At 42.0% G+C, this 20,854-nt stretch overlaps 1 protein-coding gene across 1 annotated transcript in view; it reads right to left on the bottom strand.

Annotated features, from left to right (window-relative positions):
* The window catches only part of PROS1 (protein S), a 105,420-nt gene extending 85,332 nt beyond the window's left edge, over window positions 1–20,088 (bottom strand). Inside the window, exon 1 of the mRNA XM_082244265.1 lies at window positions 19,794–20,088. Within this exon, the coding sequence (XP_082100391.1) occupies window positions 19,794–19,872 (79 nt within the window). The 5' untranslated portion in view covers window positions 19,873–20,088. The remainder of the gene's footprint in view (window positions 1–19,793) is intronic.
* Between the last annotated feature and the right edge of the window lie 766 nt (window positions 20,089–20,854).

Below are 20,854 nucleotides of genomic sequence, written 5' to 3'. Positions count from 1 at the left end.
GAAGGAATAGCACCTGCGACACAAAAGGGGACAGCAAATATGCCCTAAATAAAAATAGTGCTGCTGTACCACCAAAAAAAAAAAACCACTGCTGACGCAGAAGGAATAGCACCTGCGACACAAAAGGGGGGACACCAATTATGTCCTAAATAAAATTAGTGCTGCTGTGCCAAAAAAAAACCCCACTGCTGACGCAGAAGGAATAGCACCTGCGACACAAAAGGGGACAGCAAATATGCCCTAAATGAAATTAGTGCTGCTGTACCACCAAAAAAAAAAAAACCACTGCTGACGCAGAAGGAATAGCACCTGCGACACAAAAGGGGGGACACCAATTATGTCCTAAATAAAATTAGTGCTGCTGCGCCACAGAAAAAACCCACTGCTGACACAGAAGGAATAGCACCTGCGACACAGAAGGGGGAGTACTAATATTGCAGCAACAGAACCTGATGCTGCAAAAAAAAAGAAATTGAAAAGAAAATATATATATATATATATATATATATATATATATATATATATATATATATATATATATATATATATATATATATATCAATGACAAAAAAAATGTAAAATGGGATCAGTGTGGTGGCACAGATGTGTTGTATGCGCCAACACTTCAGTGGCCCCTACTACACAAGAATCACAGCACAGCACTATACTGACTGCAGTACACTGTGTTACACAAGATGAATCAGCCCTACACTACACTGCACTGATGGCATTAAATATGAAAGCACAATCCGCTAACTACCTGCCTAATCTCCACTCCTAATCTTCACTCACACACTACACACAGCCGCTGTGTAAGCAGCCTTATATAGTGTGGGGTGTGGACTTGGCCCCTGAGCCATGACTGGCAACCTGCCTTTGGCAAATCATGGCTCTTACAGGACATTGTGCTGTGATTGAAGCATACAGGTCAGGTGCATGCTTTGGCCAATCACAAGCACTTAATGCACTGTAAATCGCACAGTGCATTATGGGGCGCTCATCGGTGGGCAAACTTCCGGCCGAGCGCCACTTTACTAGTAATAGCGGCAACCTGCAATTATTAGCGGGACTGCGACTTTGTGGCGGACAGATTCGACCTCTAACTGACATTTTTTACATTTTTGGGGGGGACTAGTGACATTACTACAGTAATCATTGCTAAAAATATGCACTGTTACTGTAATAATGACACTGGCAGGGAAGGTGTTAACTCAGGGGTGATCAAAGGGTTAAGTGTATGCCTAGGGGGTGTTTTCCAACTGTGAGAGGGATGGGCTTGTGGAATCAACACAGAGACCTGTGATCCTAAATAGGAGGATCACCGGTGCTCTGTGCCGATTCCTGAGAGGACAATGGTCTGCTGTGTATACAACAGCAGACCGCCGTTCTCTCTCCACGGTGATCGTGGGTGCCCGGTGGCAATCGCGGTGGCTGGACCCATGAATCAGCCTCCCCGCTGCTGGCCACCGGCAGGGAGTGCGCGCGCACCCCCAGGAGTGCATTTGCGAATCGAGGTACAGGTACAGCGGTTCGCGCAGCCGAGACAGCCTGCCGCAGTATATCTGCAGCGAGCGGTCGACAAGTGGTTAAAATTATTTTTTTATCAGATCCTGAACACTAGTAATGGCTTCAGACTGGGCAAAAATGGGGGTGCCTATGTAAAACTATTAAAATAGAGGGTTCAAACAAGATCAACATGAAATATTTACAATTTCTACTTCCAATATTTCGCTTTTCAGGCACTTACAGTGAGCAGAAGAAGTGTAAGTGCATTTTGCACTATCCAGCATCTTCTATCCCAGCACATCCTCCTCATCTTAGCAAGTCATAGAGTCAGCCTATGGTAAGAGATACTTACAGGTTCAACTTCTAGCAGCTCCCAACACATTTTTGAGATTAGCCTTCAGGCTACAGTATACATTCTTCTCTGACAGCTGAGGAGCCAGGGGGCAAACACTGTGGACTTATACTGTCTGCATCCAAGGGTGTAGGTATATCCATAAAAATACATGGGCTTACGCAAATACCAATGTATAACCACATAAAGCCACATCCTGTAATTGAATTCTATGGACAGCTGTAGGTAGCAGCTTTGGCTCCTTGGGAGGCAACAAATATACCCAACTTTTATGTTGTATGGCACCAAGCATCCATGTGAGTAGACCTAAGGGAATCTGGCGCTTTTGCCCATTACCAGTAGAGATACAGGTTCTACTGATAGGGCACCTGCTTACCCACTGATGCCGTCCCAGGGCTCTTTTCCCCTGAAGGAACACTTGGGCTATGGAATGGTACATGACAAATTGGCCACTCAGGTCTGAACACTGCATCTTGCCAGGAAGGGAAAAGGTCACATTCTCCCCCATACCCAGAAGTACCAAGTATATGTAAAGACAGATGAACAGAGTGGCAGGGTAGTATGGAGAAGGTATGTATTGATAGGAGGGGGAATGCCCTGTCAAGAGAACCTGTCTTTTGGGGGTCTTATGCTGGTCATATACTGTTCTTGTTCTTGGTGAACTGTCTAAAATTCACTTTCGAAATTTAAAGGAGCTGAGTGGAAAATTGATGGTTGAACAGTGGCTGCATTCAATCAGCATACGATAGCCAAGCAGAAGCATTCATTCATTTGTAAAATGTGGGTGGAGGAATCTGTTAGTTTAACTACTTGCCTTCTGTGCACTTAAACCCCCTTCCCATCCATTCGCTCTCACACTTTGAATGACAATTGCGCGGTCATGCTACACTGTACCCATATGAAATTTTTATCATTTTTTTTTCACACAAATAGAGCTTTCTTTTGGTGGTATTTAATTATCTCTGGGTTTTTTATTTTTTTACAAAGAAAAAAGACAGAAAATTTAAAAAAAAAAAAAAGTTTTTCTTATTTTCTGCGAGTAAATTTTGAAAATACATTTTTCTCCTTCACTGAAGGGCGCTGATGAGGCGGCACTGATGGGCACTGATAGGCTGCACTGATGGGCACTGATGAGGTGGCACTTATGGGCACTGATGAGGTGGCACTTATGGGCACTGATGAGGAGGTACTAATATGCCGCACTGATAGGCGGCACTGATAGGCGGCACTGATGAGCACTGATAGGCGGCACTGCTGGGCACTGAGAGGTGGCACTGCTGGGCACTGAGAGGTGGCACTGCTGGGCACTGAGAGGTGGCACTGAGAGGTGGCACTGATGGGCACTGGCGGATGGCACTGATGGACAATGTCGGGTGGCACTGATGAGCACTGATGGGCGGCACTGATGAGCTTTGATGGGCAGCACCATCAGTGCCCACACTCAGTGCCCATAGTGCTGCCAGTCAGTGCTCATCAGTGCCTAGATGAGCAGGCACTGATGGGTACTGACTGACAGCACTATGGGCACTGATTGTGGGCATTGATGGGGGGCACTGATGGTGGGCACTGTGGGCACTGATGGGGGGCAATTTATGTATGCTTTTTACCTTTAGTAATCAGGGCACTGGTGATCAGTGCCCTGATTACATTCCTGTGTGTCCCCGGCGCTGTGAGGCTCCCCCTCCTTCCTCACACTGCAGGCTCCGTGTGAGGAAGGCGCGCCGGCGATGAGAGATGATCTCATATGTTTACATATGAGATCATCTCTCATTGGACGGCTTGATCACGTGGTGAATGGCCGCTGTGATTGGCCATTCACCACGATCTGTGATCAGCTGTGTCCAAGGGACACGGCCGACATAGATTCTCCCCGATGCGCGCTCGCGGGAGCGCGCGGGGAGACTCTTTCTGGGAGGCCTTTAAAAAAACGGCCTCCTGAAAATTCAAGTCCGCGCTGCAGCCGTATATAGGCTGTAGCGCGGATGGGAAAAAGTTAACATTCATGGCCAGCTTTAGACACCATGATAATTTAGTCATAATACATAAACCATGATGGTGTCTGTTTATCTGACTAAAGAAACATGTCAAATGATCTGGTGCTGACTCTGCGTTCTGCCCCGTGCAGGTGCCTCTTCTCTTCTTGTTTATGGAGAAATTGAATCATCTTTTACCTTTTAACATAATTGCATTGACGGCCAAGTATAATACAAAAATAGATAAATAACAACATGAGTTTTTTGGAGACAGCTGTCATTGCCGGAAGGCAAAGGAGCCTGCAGAGGGCAGATGCTGATTCTTCTAAACCGCAGGCATTTCATAATAATAGTCCAGACCACATAGGGGCTTCATGGTGCACTGAGCTGTTGTAGTCTCAGCCCTCAAGTCATCTGCCAACTGGATGTAGTTCTGCAATAATTTCTGCAAGTGACCAGAGGGAAAAAAATGCCAGAAACTTTCTTTAATCATTAATATAGTTCCACTATATTCTACAGCACATTAAGGACAGGGCCCTAAATGCTGTTTCCACTAGATTCAGTGTTTAGCCCCATCCAACTGCAGCCTGACATTGACAGGCTGCCTGAAGTGGGACTGGATGCTGAACTTGGGGCTAGAGAAATTTAAACTTGTTGCCCCATTCCCTGCCCCAAAGGAGCTTAGAGTCTAACATCTTTACCATCTTTAATGTCTTTGTACACACATTAGGTCCAAGGCAGCCGAATGACCCAGCAGTATGTTTTTGGCTAATGGAGGAAAGCAGAACAAGTTATAGATCAATATATCGGTTGGCATTACTTATTTCTTTCTAAGAGTGTTTTATGCCTGGCTGTATTGGCAATAATTTGGCTTTGAAGTTTTCTGAGTCTTTGACCTGGAATGAGTATGCAGCAAATAAATCCAGAATTAAGTCAGAACACTTTTATCTGCTATCTGGTTCTAGGTTAGGGGCTCAGAAAACACTGTACAATATTAGCATACCAACCAAGTATGCAGCATTTTAAGAAGAAGGAAAGAAATGGCAGCACGCATTTCTTTGATGGGGTTATTGTCATGCATTGTTGTGTCCATATCAGAGGTCGGCTCTAATTTTCATATTCTGTATTGGAGAAAACATTTGGCATCCACTTGATGCTATTAATAACACTTCCAACACTATTAACTATATTTTAAAAAAAACTTAAGAAAAGGAAGTTCTCCTCAAAAACAGAGAGCCTGCCCATATAAGCCAATTTCCTGTTTTATTTTCCCAGAAAATTACATGTAAAACTTGAATGATCACTATAAATATGTTCTCAACTTTTATAGAGTCCAGTAGTAAATTAAGATTTATGAAGAGCGCAGTCATATTTATAAAAATCTGCTATACCCTGCCTTACGCTAGCTCTTATAATTTAGGCCCACAATAGGCTTGGCATTTGGCATAGTACTGGAACACAATCAGAACTGTTCAACTAAGGCACAGGAAGGTAAAATTGTACATAAACTGTACACTGTTCTACTTACCGTAAGCAAAGTTCCCTTAAATAATACATAGATACCCCAAAATCTGTCCACCCCCCACACGTTAGTGCAGAACCAGGGCATACAGGTGATCTTTTATTTAACACAATGTGCTTGCCTTACACTGTCTGACCCCCTACAGTGCACTGACCAACCTGGCACCATAGGAAAAGCAAAACAGAAAGGAGAAACATGGTGTATGAATAATAAGTACATTGCTATAAGAGGTTGACGTTGAGTATTTACTACTGGGTCCACTAAGAACCTAAGGTGTCTCCTGACACGTTCTGTATTTCATAATGCCAAATAAACTTCTATGTTTGGTGTTGAGGTTTTCTGTACTGTTGTGAAGTATCACTCCGCCCCCCCCCCAGCCCCCCTATAACCCAGGAGTAGATAAGGACCTGCAATGGATGCGTGGGCTGACATTACACCTCAGGGTAAAGTCCTTGATGTAGAGTGGGGTTGTGGAGAGATGGGCACCAGTCAATTTTTCCAAGAAATGTCATACTCCAAGTCTTCACAGGTAAACGACCTTTAACCACTTGCTGTCTGCGTACGGTAATAGTACTGCGGCAAAGTGGCTCGTTATCGTCTGACGACGTAGATCTACATCATCAGACACACCCCTCAGTCACAGGGAGTCGGGAGTCGGGCCAGGGGAGGAGCAGCGGCGATCGCCACTGCTCTTCCCCGATCGTCGGGATCTCCTAAGTGACAGGCAGGGTCAGATTGCATCTGGATTTGTCCCTGTGTCACACAGTCACCTCCCCCCACACATGTCAGTAAGCACCAGGCATACATTAACCCCTCCCTCTCCAATAAAATTAACCCCTTCCCTGCCAGTGTAATTTTTACAGTAACAGTGCATATATATAGCACTGATTACTGCAGTAATGTCACTGGTAACCCCAAAAGTGTCAAAAATGTCAGTCAAGGGTCCGATCTGTCTGCCGCAATGTCGCAGTCCCGCAAAAAAAAAATCTCAGATTGCCGCCATTACTCGTTAAAAAAAAAACACCAAAAATGACAGAAATCTTTCCCTTAGTTAGTAAACGCAATAACTTTTACGCAAACCAATCAAAATACGCTTATTGTGAATTTTTTTCCCAAACATAGGTAGCAGAAAACAAATTGGCCAAAAATTTTTAAAAATTTTGATTTTTACATTTTTTGGGCGGAATTTCATATAAAAAAAATGTGAAAATATTGTTGTTTTTTCAAAATTTACGCTCTTTTTTTGTTTATAGCGCAAAAAGTAAAAATCGCACAGGTGATCAAATACCACCAAAAGAAAGCTCTGTTTGTGGGGAAAAAAAGGACGTAAATTTCGTTTGGGTATGGCGTCGCACGACCAGGCAATTGTCAGTTAAATTCGCACAGCGCCGAGTCGCAAAAAGTGGCCCAGACGTAAGACAGCAAAATCCTCTAGTGGTAAAGTGGTTAAGTCAGACCAGCATCCTTTGATTCTTTAGCACATGACTGTAGAGCAGATATTCCACAAACTCTCTTGATGGGACACTAGACTTCCTGTAAAGTATAAGTCAAACTCTAGCTTTTCAAGAACCTCCAGTCATAGTTCCTTTCTGATGTTTTTTGCAGGATAGGTTCTACTCATGCTGAGAAAAGTAGTAGTATGTAACTACACTGTATATGGAGTCCGTAGCTCGGTACTTATGGATAGAAATGAGTCCATCAAAGTTGCAAAACACAGGGGCAGGGGAAAACTGTTGGCACTAAAGGGTGAACCCTCTGATGGGGAGCTGAAGCGATCTCCAGAAAAAACAGGAGATACAGAGGTGCCTTTGAGTGTAGACTAACATGGATTTCAATAAAAAAGGAGTAGTTACACTCACATTTAAAAGGATTAAAACAGGCATATCTTAGGTACGTGTCCAATGTAGAGCTTGGGCGCCCATGCTGCAGGTAATGACGCCGCCACTTGTCTGGACTCTATGCCGGCTCGATGATAGGGAGGATGATGGAGGAGAGCCAGGAACAAGGATTGGACCGCTGATGGAACGCAGCGCTGAACACGATGATGTCACCGGACGTTACTGCGATACATTTTGGAGCATGCACACTAGGAAACAGGGTGAATGCTCACACTCCATTCTCAGAGCTTGAGAAAGGAGCGCACTGTGTACTTTTTTGTTAAATAAATACATGTTACATCCATGTTACAGTTCACATTCAGAGGCGCCTCTGTATCTTCTAAGAAGCAAACAACAACACTGGGCTTTGAGGGGCCCAAGTGAATACAGAACTATCACTAACCACGCTACGGTGAAAATTTGAGAGAGGAGGGTTAAAGTAGACATAAACCCATTCATGGAATCTGTCCTATCCACATATGTCTGTGGAGTTTACTTATCTCTCTCCAAAGCCTTCTTTCTGCTGCTCCGTTCCTCTGTTATCAGCATGATAACTTCTGACAAGCTCTCCACACAGGAGATAAAAGCAGATGAAAATATGTGTCAGGGAGTTAACTTAGAAACAGATAAGCAGAGATCTTGTCTATTCACAGCACAGCTATGTTTCTTTGTTCTTCCGCCTATGTAGAGGGAGGGTTTGCACCTTTCCTCCAATCAGCTTACACACAGTGTATGCCCAGACTCCCCTCCCACTGCTGAAACAGGTAAAAAAATCAAACATGATGTGCACTTTCTAAAGGGTCTAGAAAGCTGGAGACTGCAAATATACATGTAAAACTTATGTAGGGAGATTTGTTTAATCTCTGTGTATCATCTGAGGCTGTTCACTTCACTGGGTATAGGACAGGGTTTACATCCACTTTAAATGCCCAGATCTACTCATATTCTATGGCACATGAGTCTTTTGTTTCTCCTATTACTATTATTTTTATTTATTTTTTTGATAAGAGGAAAGTGTGCTGCCCCCAGACAACATACTTATGTGCTTGCATGACAAATGCAGATCTGCCTGGAACAGCAAAATGCACTATGCATGGCCAACATAGAGCACTATCTTTCATTAACAAATATCAATACATCAATGACTGGCAGTGCGATATTAATGTTTTGGTGTTCACTAATATAAAATCTAAGCGATATAAAAAATAGATATAGGGACATTAGACTAGTTCATTATTCCTTGGTTAGCCATGTGGAATGTGTTTGAGCTACTAAAAATGCTATTATTACTACCCTGCAGTAATACACACAGCATGAAACCATACAGCACAAAATCAGTGATGTATTTAGGTTTTGTGCTGCCCTAGGCCTGACTAAACTTGGGCACCCCCTAATTTAAATACGACCCACCCCTTCCTGTCTGCGGTCTGTCCAAATGTCCTCACCGGTGGATATTATCACAGCGCAGGTAGCAGTGTGACCCCTTTATGGGGGTGCCAGACTGATTTGCCTCCTGGACCCTGCCCTCCGGCCCAATTTGCCCCATAAGACTGGCACTATACTAAAAGTGTAGCGCAAGCCAGTGGGGACCCTTTTCGTGCGGGAGCCGGGAGTAGGCTGTTTATTTTTCGTGCGGGGTGCAGCTTTTTTGCTGCCCCCCTTCAAAGTGCCGCCCTAGGCCTGGGCCTTGTTGGCCTAGGCCAAGATACAGCACTGCACAAAATACAACATGAAACCAAATATACAACATGTCCGTGACAATTCATATATAAATAAAATAAAAAGTAAAATATTAGTTCATACATATTCATACATAAAGGAAATTCTCTGGTAAAGTGATTCCACCACACTTTAACAAAAAGTCTACGCAAAAATATAATATACTATATACTGTATATAGAAGACACTTCAATCTTCATCTACCACCAACTTGTGTTAAAACAAACTACAAATGTGCCGCCACCTGTTGCAGAGCAGTTCACCTTTTATTCCATGTTTTTTGGAATAAAATAAATACAATCTGGGTATCTGAGGAAATAAGATGTAAGTAGTTCAATGCACACTGGCTTAAAAATCACTACTTCTACAGGAGTTTTGTGTTTTGCCTGTAGAAGCCACTCAGTGTTATCCTATGTGTCCATGCACATTAGGGCAATTACAGACATATTTTAGGCTCAATGTTTAGAGGCAGAAAAAAAAAAACCCTTCTAGATTGTGTTTCTGATTGGAGCTTTCTGGCAGAAAAAAAAGCAAAACTCTCCTAAACTCTGTACAAAAAATGTTCTATATTAACGTTTTTTTTTTTCCGCCAAGGGAACTGTTTTTTTTTTTAAAAGCCCAGCGTGTATTGAGCCTAATAGTGACTTTAACCTTTGGAGAATTGGAACTCCAACAAGCACAACCATTAATTAGATCCCTCCCTCTTATCATCTTTATGCTTGCCAGTGTTCTAATACACCGGAGTGTTTTTAATAGTGTTTTATTTGCACTTGGATCATGTGAGTGCATACAGTTTTATTTACTTTAATAAATGTTAAATAGCAGTACTTTTATTATTGTGAGTTTCATCCTATTTCTTCAGATACACACATTGGATTGATGTCCATGGGATATGGTAATAGCTCAAAGACGTGCTCCAGTCTGTAAAAAAAAAAAAAATTAAAAGTCAGCAGCTACAAATACTGTACCTGCTGACTTTTAATATAAGGACACACACCTGTCTAGGAATCCTGTGATGTTGGCACCCCTAGCCGATTTGTCCATCAGCCTCAGGAGCAGGCGCTATCTCCTGTAGTGAGGGAAACAGGAAATGAAGCCTTGCGGCTTCACAGCCTGTTTCCTACTGCACATGCAGTCGTGCTGTGCTTTCTGAATTTTCCCACTGTCTTCTAGGGCCTCTGTGTGTCCCAGAAGGCAGCAGGGGGAGGAGGGGCCAGAAATGACGTAGATCACTGTGCAGCAATCTTACCAGGAAGTGGGAGCGGCTACCTGTCATAACCAGATACCCGCTCCCCCCTCCCTTCCAAAAAGTGCCAAATGTGGCAGAGGGCAGGAGGGTGCGAAGAGGAGCTTCCAATTTTGGGTGGAGCTCCGCTTTAGGAAGTGTACCTAAGAGTAGAACAGTGTCTTTTAAGTGGAATTTGCTAAGCTCATTTTTACCTTCCTAGATTTAGCGCTAAAAATAAAGGGTAAGCTGCTTGTAGGAGGGGCCCGTGGAGATGTGGATTGTAGAAGCTGCCTGCCCAAGAACCAGATCATTTACATCAACATCAATACTTTAGGATAGCAATACCAGTGAGATAAACTGACGGGTCGAACTCTATTTTTTCACTTTCTTTAACTCCAACAGGTGGTGGCACGTGGCTGATTTGTTTTAACACAAGTTGCCTGAGGGGAAGACTGAAGTCTATATATATATATATATATATATATATATATATATATATATATATATATATATATATATATATATATATATATATATATATATATATATATATATATATATATATAGGAACAATTTGGGCGATTGAACTCAAATGATTATATATATATATATATATATATATATATATATATATATATATATATATATATATATATATATATATATATATATATATATATATACATACACAGTGAGGATCGAATGTTTGGGCACCCCAGGTATAAAATTGTATTAATGTGCATAAAGAAGCCAAGGAAAGATGGAAAAATCTCCAAAAGGCATCAAATTACAAATTAGACATTCTTATAATATGTCAACAAAAGTTAGATTTTATTTCCATCATTTACACTTTCAAAATAACAGAAAACAAAAAAATGGCGTCTGCAAAAGTTTGGACACCCTGCATAGTTAATGTCTTGTACTGCCCCCTTTGGCAAGTATCACAGCTTGTAAGCGCTTTTTGTAGCCAGCCAAGAGTCTTTCAATTCTTGTTTGAGGTATCTTTGCCCATTCTTCCTTACAAAAGTCTTCCAGTTCTTTGAGATTTCTGGGCTGTCTGTCACACACTGCTCTTTTAAGGTTTATCCATAGATTTTCAATTATGTTAAGGTCAGAAGATTGTGAAGGCCATGGCAAAACCTTCAGTTTACGCCTCTTGATGTAATCCCCTGTGGATTTTGAGGGGTGTTTAGGATCATTATCTATTTGTAGAAGCCACCCTCTCTCTAACTTCAGCTTTTTCACAGATGGCATCAAGTTACCATCCAAAATTTGCTGAATTTTATTGAATGCATTTTTCCTTCTACTCGTGAGATGTTCCCTGTGCCACTGGCTGCAATACAACCTCAAAGCATGATTGGTCCACCCCCATGCTTAACAGTTGGACAGAGGTTCTTTTCATTAAATTCTGTGCCCCTTCTTCTCCAAACGTACCTTTGTTCATTCCGGCCAAAAAGTTCAATTTTAACCTCATTGGTCCACAGAACTTGTTTCCAAAATGCATCAGGCTTGTCTATACGTTCATTTGCAAAGTTTAAACACAGATTTTTGTGGTGAGGACGTAGAAGAGGTTTTCTTCTGATGACTCTTCCATGAAGACCATATTTGTAAAAGTATCTCTTTATAGTGGAATAGTGTACCACAACAACTCCAGTGTCTGCCAGATCTTTCTGGAGGGATCGTGCAGTCAAACGTGGGTTTTGAATTGTTTTTCTCACAATCCTGCGAGCTGTTCTGTCTGATATTTTTCTTGGTCTTCCAGATCTTGCTTTAACTTCCACTGTTCCTGATGACTGCCATTTCTTAATTACATTGCGAACAGAGCATATTGACGTGTGAAAACGCTTTCCTATCTTCTTATAGCCTTCTCCAGCTTTGTGAGCGTCAACTATTTTCAGTTTCAGTTTTCTAGACAACTGCTTAGAAGATCCCATGGTGCTGATTGTTGGGGCAAGGTCAGATGAGTCTGGGCATTTAAAACCTTTGAGATTGACATCACCTGGTCTTCCCAGACGATGATTGAGAACAATCCATGACACTGGCAGGTCTCAACCTTGCAAAGGGGGCAGTGCATGCTATAAATTCTGCAGGGTGCCCAAACTTTTGCAGACGCCATTTTTTTGTTTTCTGTAATTTTGAAAGTGTCAATGATGGAAATAAAAGCTAACTTCTGTTGACATATTATAAGAATGTCTAATCTGTATTTTGATGCCTTTTGGAGATTGTTCCATCTTTCCTTGGCTCCTTTATGCACATTAATACAAATTTTTACCTGGGATGCCCAAACTTTCGAACCCCACTGTATATATATATATATATATATATATATATATATATATATATATATATATATATATTTTGTAATGATTCAGGGCAATTAAACTCAAATGGTGCATGTGATTTCAGAAAGTAGTGCCACTCCAGGCTGCATGTTCAAGGGCATGGCAGCCCACTTTTATTTACAAGAACAGAAAGTTCACAAAACAACAGCAATTTCCCACCATTACTGGGGGTTCCACCATTACTGTATACTGTTCATTCAGCCTTCTGGCTTACTCATTCGTACCACCTTCAGGCTGCGTTGTAGCAGACTACATCTACCTTCTGCAGATGTGTACGCTCTTGCTGCCAACTGCAGCCTCTCTCTCTTAAGAGATGATGGGAGCCCTCCTGACTCCCATACTCCCATACATAGACCTCCTGTCTGTATGGTGGAGTCTTCCTGACTCCTGGGCCAGACCTCCTGTCTGCCCAGGTGCAGCTGCCACCAACTGATCCCTAGTGCTAATCCTGGGAATAATATGAACCCAGCCCACAGGTGTGCAATCAGCAGGCCTGTCTTTACCAAAACCAGGCGTAGATTGGTAGATTGCTAACACACACAGTGACCCGGGGATGCCTACCTACTATATATATATATATTATATGTGTGTGTGTGTGTGTACTTTTTGGTAAAGTGTGGTGGAACAAAAAGTGACAAAAATGTTTTAAAATCTTTTATGTGTATATATGAACTTTTTTTAAATTTCATTTTATATTTAATTTACATATTAATTATCACAAATATGTACAATATATAGTTTCACAATGTGTTAAGCCTTCCCTAGTTGAGCTACTATAAATGAATGAACTATAAATGAATGAAAAATAATCAGATAAATATACATTTTTTATATAAAACAGAAGATTTTAACATATTGTTGCTACAAAGTAGCTTGATATGCAGTCCTTAGGAGAAGACATGAATACTCTCTGCATGTAGGTGGTAATAGCTGTCGGATTTACGGTGGAGAGTTCCATTAACCTCACATGATCCTGACCCTAAAGGACCTTGTGTAGGAGAGGAAGATGTCAGGAGCATGGGGGGTTTATTAGCTAAGAATGGAATGTTAACACTACCTATTCATCTTGGTGCCTGTCTACTTCTACATACAACCCTTTCCTCCCCCACTTACTAATCACTCCATTTTGTCTATGCAGACAATTAACTTACATGTACTGGCTGTCTTTATTTAACAAAATGCAAAAAGGGTCTTCCAATCCATTCTTGCAAAGTGTTGGATATAAATAGCAGTGTTTTGGAAAAATGGCCCCTGATCTGACAGATGTCTCACTAGGAATGATGAGCCAAAAGAGATTGAACACACTTCGTTTGTCAAATCACCACGTCTGCAGGACCCACTACAACTTTCTAACCATGGCTGCTATTAATATGTAGTGTGCGGGTAGTAAAAGCTTATGTGGAGAAAATGGGATCAATTAGTAGAGATTTTACAAAATCTGCAAAAAATAACAAAAACTCCTAACACTGAGAGGTATTTATTATTACTTTATAGTTAGCTACCATACTGCTATTGTTAAGGCTGATAGAAACCATTTCATAGGGTCCTATCACTATATGGGGGGCCATGCTGACTCAGCCACCCGAAGCGGATACAGTGACTCCTGACTTAGACATGGGGAGTAGGCCGTGATTTTTGGTGTCATGGTGGAATAAGGCTGACTACATACAAGGACCTGGGTGACAAAGCCAGGTGAAATGGTTTCAGTTTGAACACCTAATCAGAGGAATTTTAAAGACATAGGAATTTCTATTGCACATAATTTGATGATTGAAGTGCATGCAGTTTCATGGAGGAAAGTGTTCTCTTTTAGGGCCCATTCACACTATGTGCAGACTGTAATGATTTGGGGAGCCATGTCATCTGCAGGTGTTCGCCCACTGTGTTTTATCAAGTCCAAAGTCAGCAGCCCTCTACCAGGCAACTCTATAGCACTTCATGCTTCCCTCTGCTGACCAGCTTTATGGAGCTGCTGATTTAATTTTCGAGCAGGACTTGTCCACACTGCCAAAAGTACAAATACTTGGTTTAATGATCATGGTATAACTGTGCTTGATTGGCCAGCAATGATTGGCAAGAATATGTGGGGTATTGTGAAGAGAGAGATGAGAGACACTGGGGCAGCACTTTTGCAGCCCCAGACCATGGCACTCCCCCCACGCTTGACTTGTCTTTGTACTCCTCTCCTGGTTGCCGCCACACACGCTTGACACCATCTGAACCAAATACATTTATTTTGGTCTCATCAGACCACAGGAGATGGTTCCAGTAATCCACCTCCTAAAGCCCCGTACACATGTACCGATCGTCGGCCGAACGATCGGCCTTCTTTTGTCCGAGGGCTGTCTTGTCTGTTGAAAAGTGCAAAAGACTGCACACGAATTTTGTCGGCCAACAACAGCCGACTGCAGAAGTGATGTCATGTGATGGTTAACTTTCCTTGTCTTTTTTCTTTTCTGAGCATGCTCAGTCTTGCAAATCTGCTGTCTGTTGGGCGAAATCTGTACTGACTGGCGAACAATCGGCCGTTCCGGTGTCGGCATACAAAAATTTTAATGCTTGCACGACAGATTCTGTTTGGCCGAAAGTGCGCTGTCGGAAGCATCATACTAACAAGCCGAAAATCGTCCGATCGTTCGGCGGCCGAACATTTTCGGCCGACAATCGGTACGTGTGTACGGGCCTTTAGTCTGCTTGTCTTCAGAAAACAGTTTGCAGGCTTTCTTGTGCATCATCATTAGAAGAGGCTTCCTTCTGGGATGACAGCAGTGTATGGTCTGAGCACTGACACGCTGACCCCCCACCCCTTCAACCTCTGCAGCAATGCTGCCAGCACTCATACATCTATTTCCCAAAGACAACCTCTGGATATTATGCTGAGCACATGCACTCAACCTCTTTGGTCCACCATGGCAAGGCCTGTTTTCAGTGGAAGCTTCCCTGTTAAAGCCCTGTATGGTCTTGACCACCATGCTGCAGCTCAGTTTCAGGGTCTTGGCAATCTTTTAATAGCCTAGGCCATTTTTATGTAGAGCAACAATTCTTTTTTCAGATCCTCAGAGAGTTCTTTGCCATGATGTGCCATGTTGAATTTCCAGTGACCAGTATGAGAGATTGAGAGTGATAACACCAAATTGAACACACCTGCTCCCTTCTCACACCTGAGACCTTGTAACACTATTGAGTCACATGCCACCGGGGAGGGAAAGTGGCTAATTGGGCCAAATTTGGACATTTTCACATAGGGGTGTACTCACTTTTGTTGCTAGGAGTTTAGCCATTAATGGCTGTGTGTTGAGTTATTTTGAGGGGATAGCAAATTTATGCTACAATGCCAGTAGTCACCAATGTGACAAACCCACCACCCCGGATAAAGATGTTGCGGTTAAGAGAGGTTGTGGACCCAGGTACCATACAGTAAATGGGTCATACAAGCAGGGATAGTTAACAAAGACTTAGAGACCCCAATCACTCAGGAGTTCTATAGGTTTCGGCAGATGCAGTGGCAGAGTGTGAAGAGCACCGGCAGCCTCTTCTTTCCGGCTGACAGCTATCCTATGTGTGCTGTGCTGGGACAGGGATGGTGTGGACATCATGCTGCTCTAATGCCTCTATGATCTCCTCCTGCTGCTGGCTGCTGTGGCAGCTGTAGTGCTGCTGCTGGCCTAAACCTGGAGATACGGTTTACCTAATGCTAAGTCCATTCCCATCAGAAGTGTGGTGATACATTTTGGATATTCTTATTGAAGATTCCTGAGCTATATATATATATATATATATATATATATATATATATATATATATATATATATATATATATATATATATATATATATATATATATATATATTTCTTTTTTTTAGCGCTGTACTTTTATGTATTATGTATGATATAGTAAGGTTGGTATGTTGCTTCCTCATCTGACTGTTCACAATCATGCCTTGTTCATGTCATCAGTTTTCAGCAGCACTGTATATGTGAGCAACTATTTTCAAGGATGAAGCACACGAAGGGCAAAATTAAAACCAAAATATCTAAAGAGCACCTTGAGAATTCATTGAGAATTTCTACTACATCCATCCAATCTTATTTTGATTTGCTAAGCCTAGTACACACAACGAGATTTTCGGACGAATGATCGTTCGTTTTTTTTTTTGCATGCTAGTCTCTATATCAAAAACGAATAGGTTACTAAAGTACGAAAATTCTCGTACGCCAGAATAAAAATTCCGAAGTGATTTCATGTATTTTCTGACAGAAACTGCACTGATTAAATGAAAATCGTACGATCTGGTATCATACAAGAAACATTTTTGTGTTTGTCCCGAAAATTTCAGACAAAAGCTGTGTACTAACGATTAGATTATCGTACGATCGCTCCAAAAGTAGTATTTTTTGTACGATATTCAAATATCTCACTCGTTTTATGTTGCCGTCTTTTACTTTTAAAATAAAAAATATTACAAGACAGAATACGTTTTTTTACTCAGATAGGTACGTTATCTACATCAGTGATTGTCAACTTGTGATCTGTCCCACTTTTTCTGCTCATCAGCTCTCCTTAGGCCCTTTTCACATTTGTGCCACTTGTCCTGCAACTTGGGACTGCAAAGTCACATGACAAGTCGTACCCCATTAATTCCAATGATTACTGTTCATATATGTGGGACTTCAAGTCTCAGGGACTTCAAAGGAGACCCTTTGATCCGACTTGAGGTCCATAGACCTCAGGATTACACAGGTATTGCTTCAAGTCACGTCAAAGTCACGTCAAAGTCACGTGACTTTCAGGTCGCACAAGTGTGAAAGGGGCCTTATTGTTAGTGGTGATATGTGTCGCAAAAGACAATTCCTCTTCTTGCAATTTGGCCCAGGAAGGTCAAATGGTTGAACACCCCTACTATATACATTCTGTATCTGTTATCTTCCCATCTCTCAGTACGCAGTCACTGGTAAATTTTGTATGCACTAGCCAGCTGGGACACGTGACACTCAGATCTGTTGCAAAGCTTGCAAAAAGTTGAGTAATGAGTGGCAGGCAAAAGTAAAACAGCAAATGAAAGCACAAAAGCCTCCTATGAAGCCAGCTATTGACAATAAAAGGAAATGAAGCAGTCCCAGTAAAACACATGTTTTGGACTGAGACACAGCTGTGACAAACAACAGGATGTCAGTGAACAATAAGGGAACACACTGGATTCATGGCACAAACTCTTGATCAGTGTTTACAGGCCATCGTCTAAGCTCTCAGCTGGATATCCACATAGATCTCTGGATACACAATCGTATGTAGGATTAGACAGTAAGATGAGTGTAATGCTCTTATATATATCACTCCGTCACTATAATCCACTGAGAGGCTGCTCCTGAATTTCTGTAAACATTCTAAGATCTGTCTGAATGTCTGTAAATTCAAACTCTTCCGGCTTACAATATTTACCCTGGATCGAGTCATGGTGTTTTTCATTTTGTCTATTGACTGAATGATCTCGCAGGCAACTCCTCAAACTTACTGCTGTGCATGTGAGCATCAATCCATTTTCAAGATCCCCCCCCAACAGTTGGTGAGTGCCCACTTATCATTGCCCTTTCTCAGGGAAAATTGAAAAAAACTGAAAGTTACCATCAACAGATTTTCGAGGGTTGGAGTCAACTTTAAGCTAGACATACATGGCTCAATTTTCTCTCTAAACGAGAGAAAATTGGTCTAGTCATCCACACTAAACAACATCGATGGAGGAATCTCACCTGCCAGCTATTTTATTCAGGCAATAAAATGGAGCTGTCAATCTGATAGGATACAGTCACTGTGTGGCAGATAGTTTTCTACTTGGCTTAGTCAAATTTGAAATTGACTTTTGTCAACCTGGGTGGTGCTTTCAGGACCACCAACCATTCAACCATCAGAGTCTGCAAAAGCTTGAACTGTATATGGTGATGGACTTGGGTACAACCAGCACATTGGATGTTTACATGCGGTTATTGCCAACGGCTATAACCACTAGCGATGGATACTGTGTTCTCTCTGCATGGAAGGTTCCCTGCACTCCCCATGCCCCCCCCCCCCCTCTGCGCACACCAGGAGAATGCAATAGCTCCATGAAAGGGATTCCCCCATCAACACTGACTGTTGATGGGGGAATTGAGCGATTTTCTTTCCTGCAACCCGTGGTTGATCTCCCTTGGGCTTCTTTTACAAGGCCAAATCCTTTGTGGGGTAACAAGTATAGTGTAGTAAACTAAAGCTGGGTGCCCAGGCATGTGCAGACACCTGCTTCTGGGATGCCTGTTCAAAGCATTGACCAACTGCAGCTGTGCACCGGTGTTTGGACATGATTGCACAGGGCACAGATAACCTGTGGTTAGGGAAATATGATTGCAGCGAATAGCTTCTGTTAAAAGCCAATCGTTCCCTGTGTGATTACTTTCAAACACCAGTGGACAGTTATAGCCCCTGTCAACCTGCCATCACTTTGTACAGGGTAACCTGTCGTGGCTAATTGCACACACCTTGGCTCCTGTCCTCGGGTTTTCTGGAAGATACATGCCGATTTGGCCATGTGAGTGAGGCCTTAAGTGTTTATAGATGGACAGTCACCTATACAGATAATTGTGTTTACAGATCTGCTTATCAATGTCCCAAAAGCCATACCGTCAAAAACACAGAACATATTACATCAGTCACATTATTAGCACATTTAAGAGCAATTGCGACAAAAGGATTGTTCCCTCTTTTAAGGTATTACGTTGTGAAATCCCTGAACAGTTGTAATCACATCCAATGCCCACAGGTTTTTAATAGCTTATATGTTAACCCCTACATGACCTATTATCATAAGATCAGTCGGATTCTTTGAGAAAGTGATGAGCCTTTCGCAAAACATGCCCATATAGAACTTGTTCCTGCTGGCTATTTTAATAAAAGAAGAATATAATTTTGCATCTCAGTGTGTAGTTTTCCTGCTACAACAGATTGGTCGGATTGCCAGGAAACGTCCTGATATGTGTGGTCGGCTTTGGTCCTAGTGAGGAGCATTGTGGGGTTGATTTACTAAAACTGGAGAGTGCAAAATCTTGTGCAGCTCTGCATAGAAACCAATCAGCTTCCAGCATTTTTTGGTAAAGCGCAATTGAACAAGCTAAAGTTAAAAGCTGATTGGCTACCATGCAGAGCTGCACCAGATTTTGCACTCTCCAGTTTTAGTAAATCAACCCCAATATGTCCTAAACACAAACAAGTTCAAATCAAAGATATAACAAGAGAAAACACTTACACGTTCGTCCTTCGGACAGCGTGGTCATCAGTAGGGAGGAAGCTAGCAGGATCTGACAGACTGAGCTGAGTAACATCATGTTCCGTTATAGAGAGGAGGCAGAGGCTGGTACAGCCTGGCCTTCACACTGCTGGGTTTGTGAGCTCAGCTCAGCCTCTTGTTCAGTATGCTGGGCTGGGGGGAGCTGCACACACTGGAGAGAGGCCCAATGATTCCAGGGCATTTCCAGGAAACATCCCTCCCCTGTCCACTGACAAGTACACAAACACAGGACCCTGGGATCAGGTATCCACATGGATTGTTAGGCTTTATCAGACGGGAGGCATTGCAAAACAGCGGGGTATTTACATTAAACCTGCTCACCAACGCACAGCTGACTGTTTACAAAGAAACTGCTTATATTACAACGTGGACTTTCATCTGGAACAAAAGGACTAAATCAGGCCAGTTCATTTAAAGGACCGCTATAGAGAAAAATACTGGTATTTTGGTAATTGTATAAAAATCAAGAGGAACTTCAACCATGGCCATGATTTATACTTTTGATTTCCAGGTATGACAGTTTTTACCTAGTTAAATTGGTCCAGCTTAGAACAATGTATGTATGTGCCATACCTGTGTGATCCCTGTGGAGGCTGCAAATCACTGTAGTAGGCACAACCAATTGGCTGTCCTGCTGCTCTCTGAACATTGCAGGTTGCCCGCATGGCACGGGTGCAATTAAAGGATCATTTTATATTTTCTCAATAAATGTAAAACAATCTTGGACTGGACAAGGTGTGGAGGAGGGGCAGTGAACCTAAAGTTTCCTCTTTGTTCAATCAGAGAACATTTTGCAGTTATGGGGAAAATGCAAATTATTCTCTGAATGGCTCAAATTAAAAATAATAAATTAATTAATTTGTGCTTAAATTATTAAAAGCCCAAAATATTTATATGTGACATAATATTAAAGTGGCAATAGTGCTAATAAAGTAGTAAATATAATATAATATAATACTCATAGAAAAGAGAAAATATATAGATATAAAAGTCCAGTGTGCAAAGTGCAAAAAGCCAAT

The sequence above is a fragment of the Pelophylax lessonae genome (assembly GCF_965119305.1).
Source record: "Pelophylax lessonae genome assembly, chromosome: 2".
In the NCBI taxonomy this organism is placed as follows: domain Eukaryota; kingdom Metazoa; phylum Chordata; class Amphibia; order Anura; family Ranidae; genus Pelophylax; species Pelophylax lessonae.
Note: the sequence above shows the minus strand (reverse complement) of the source record. Positions and strands in the feature narration are given on the sequence as shown.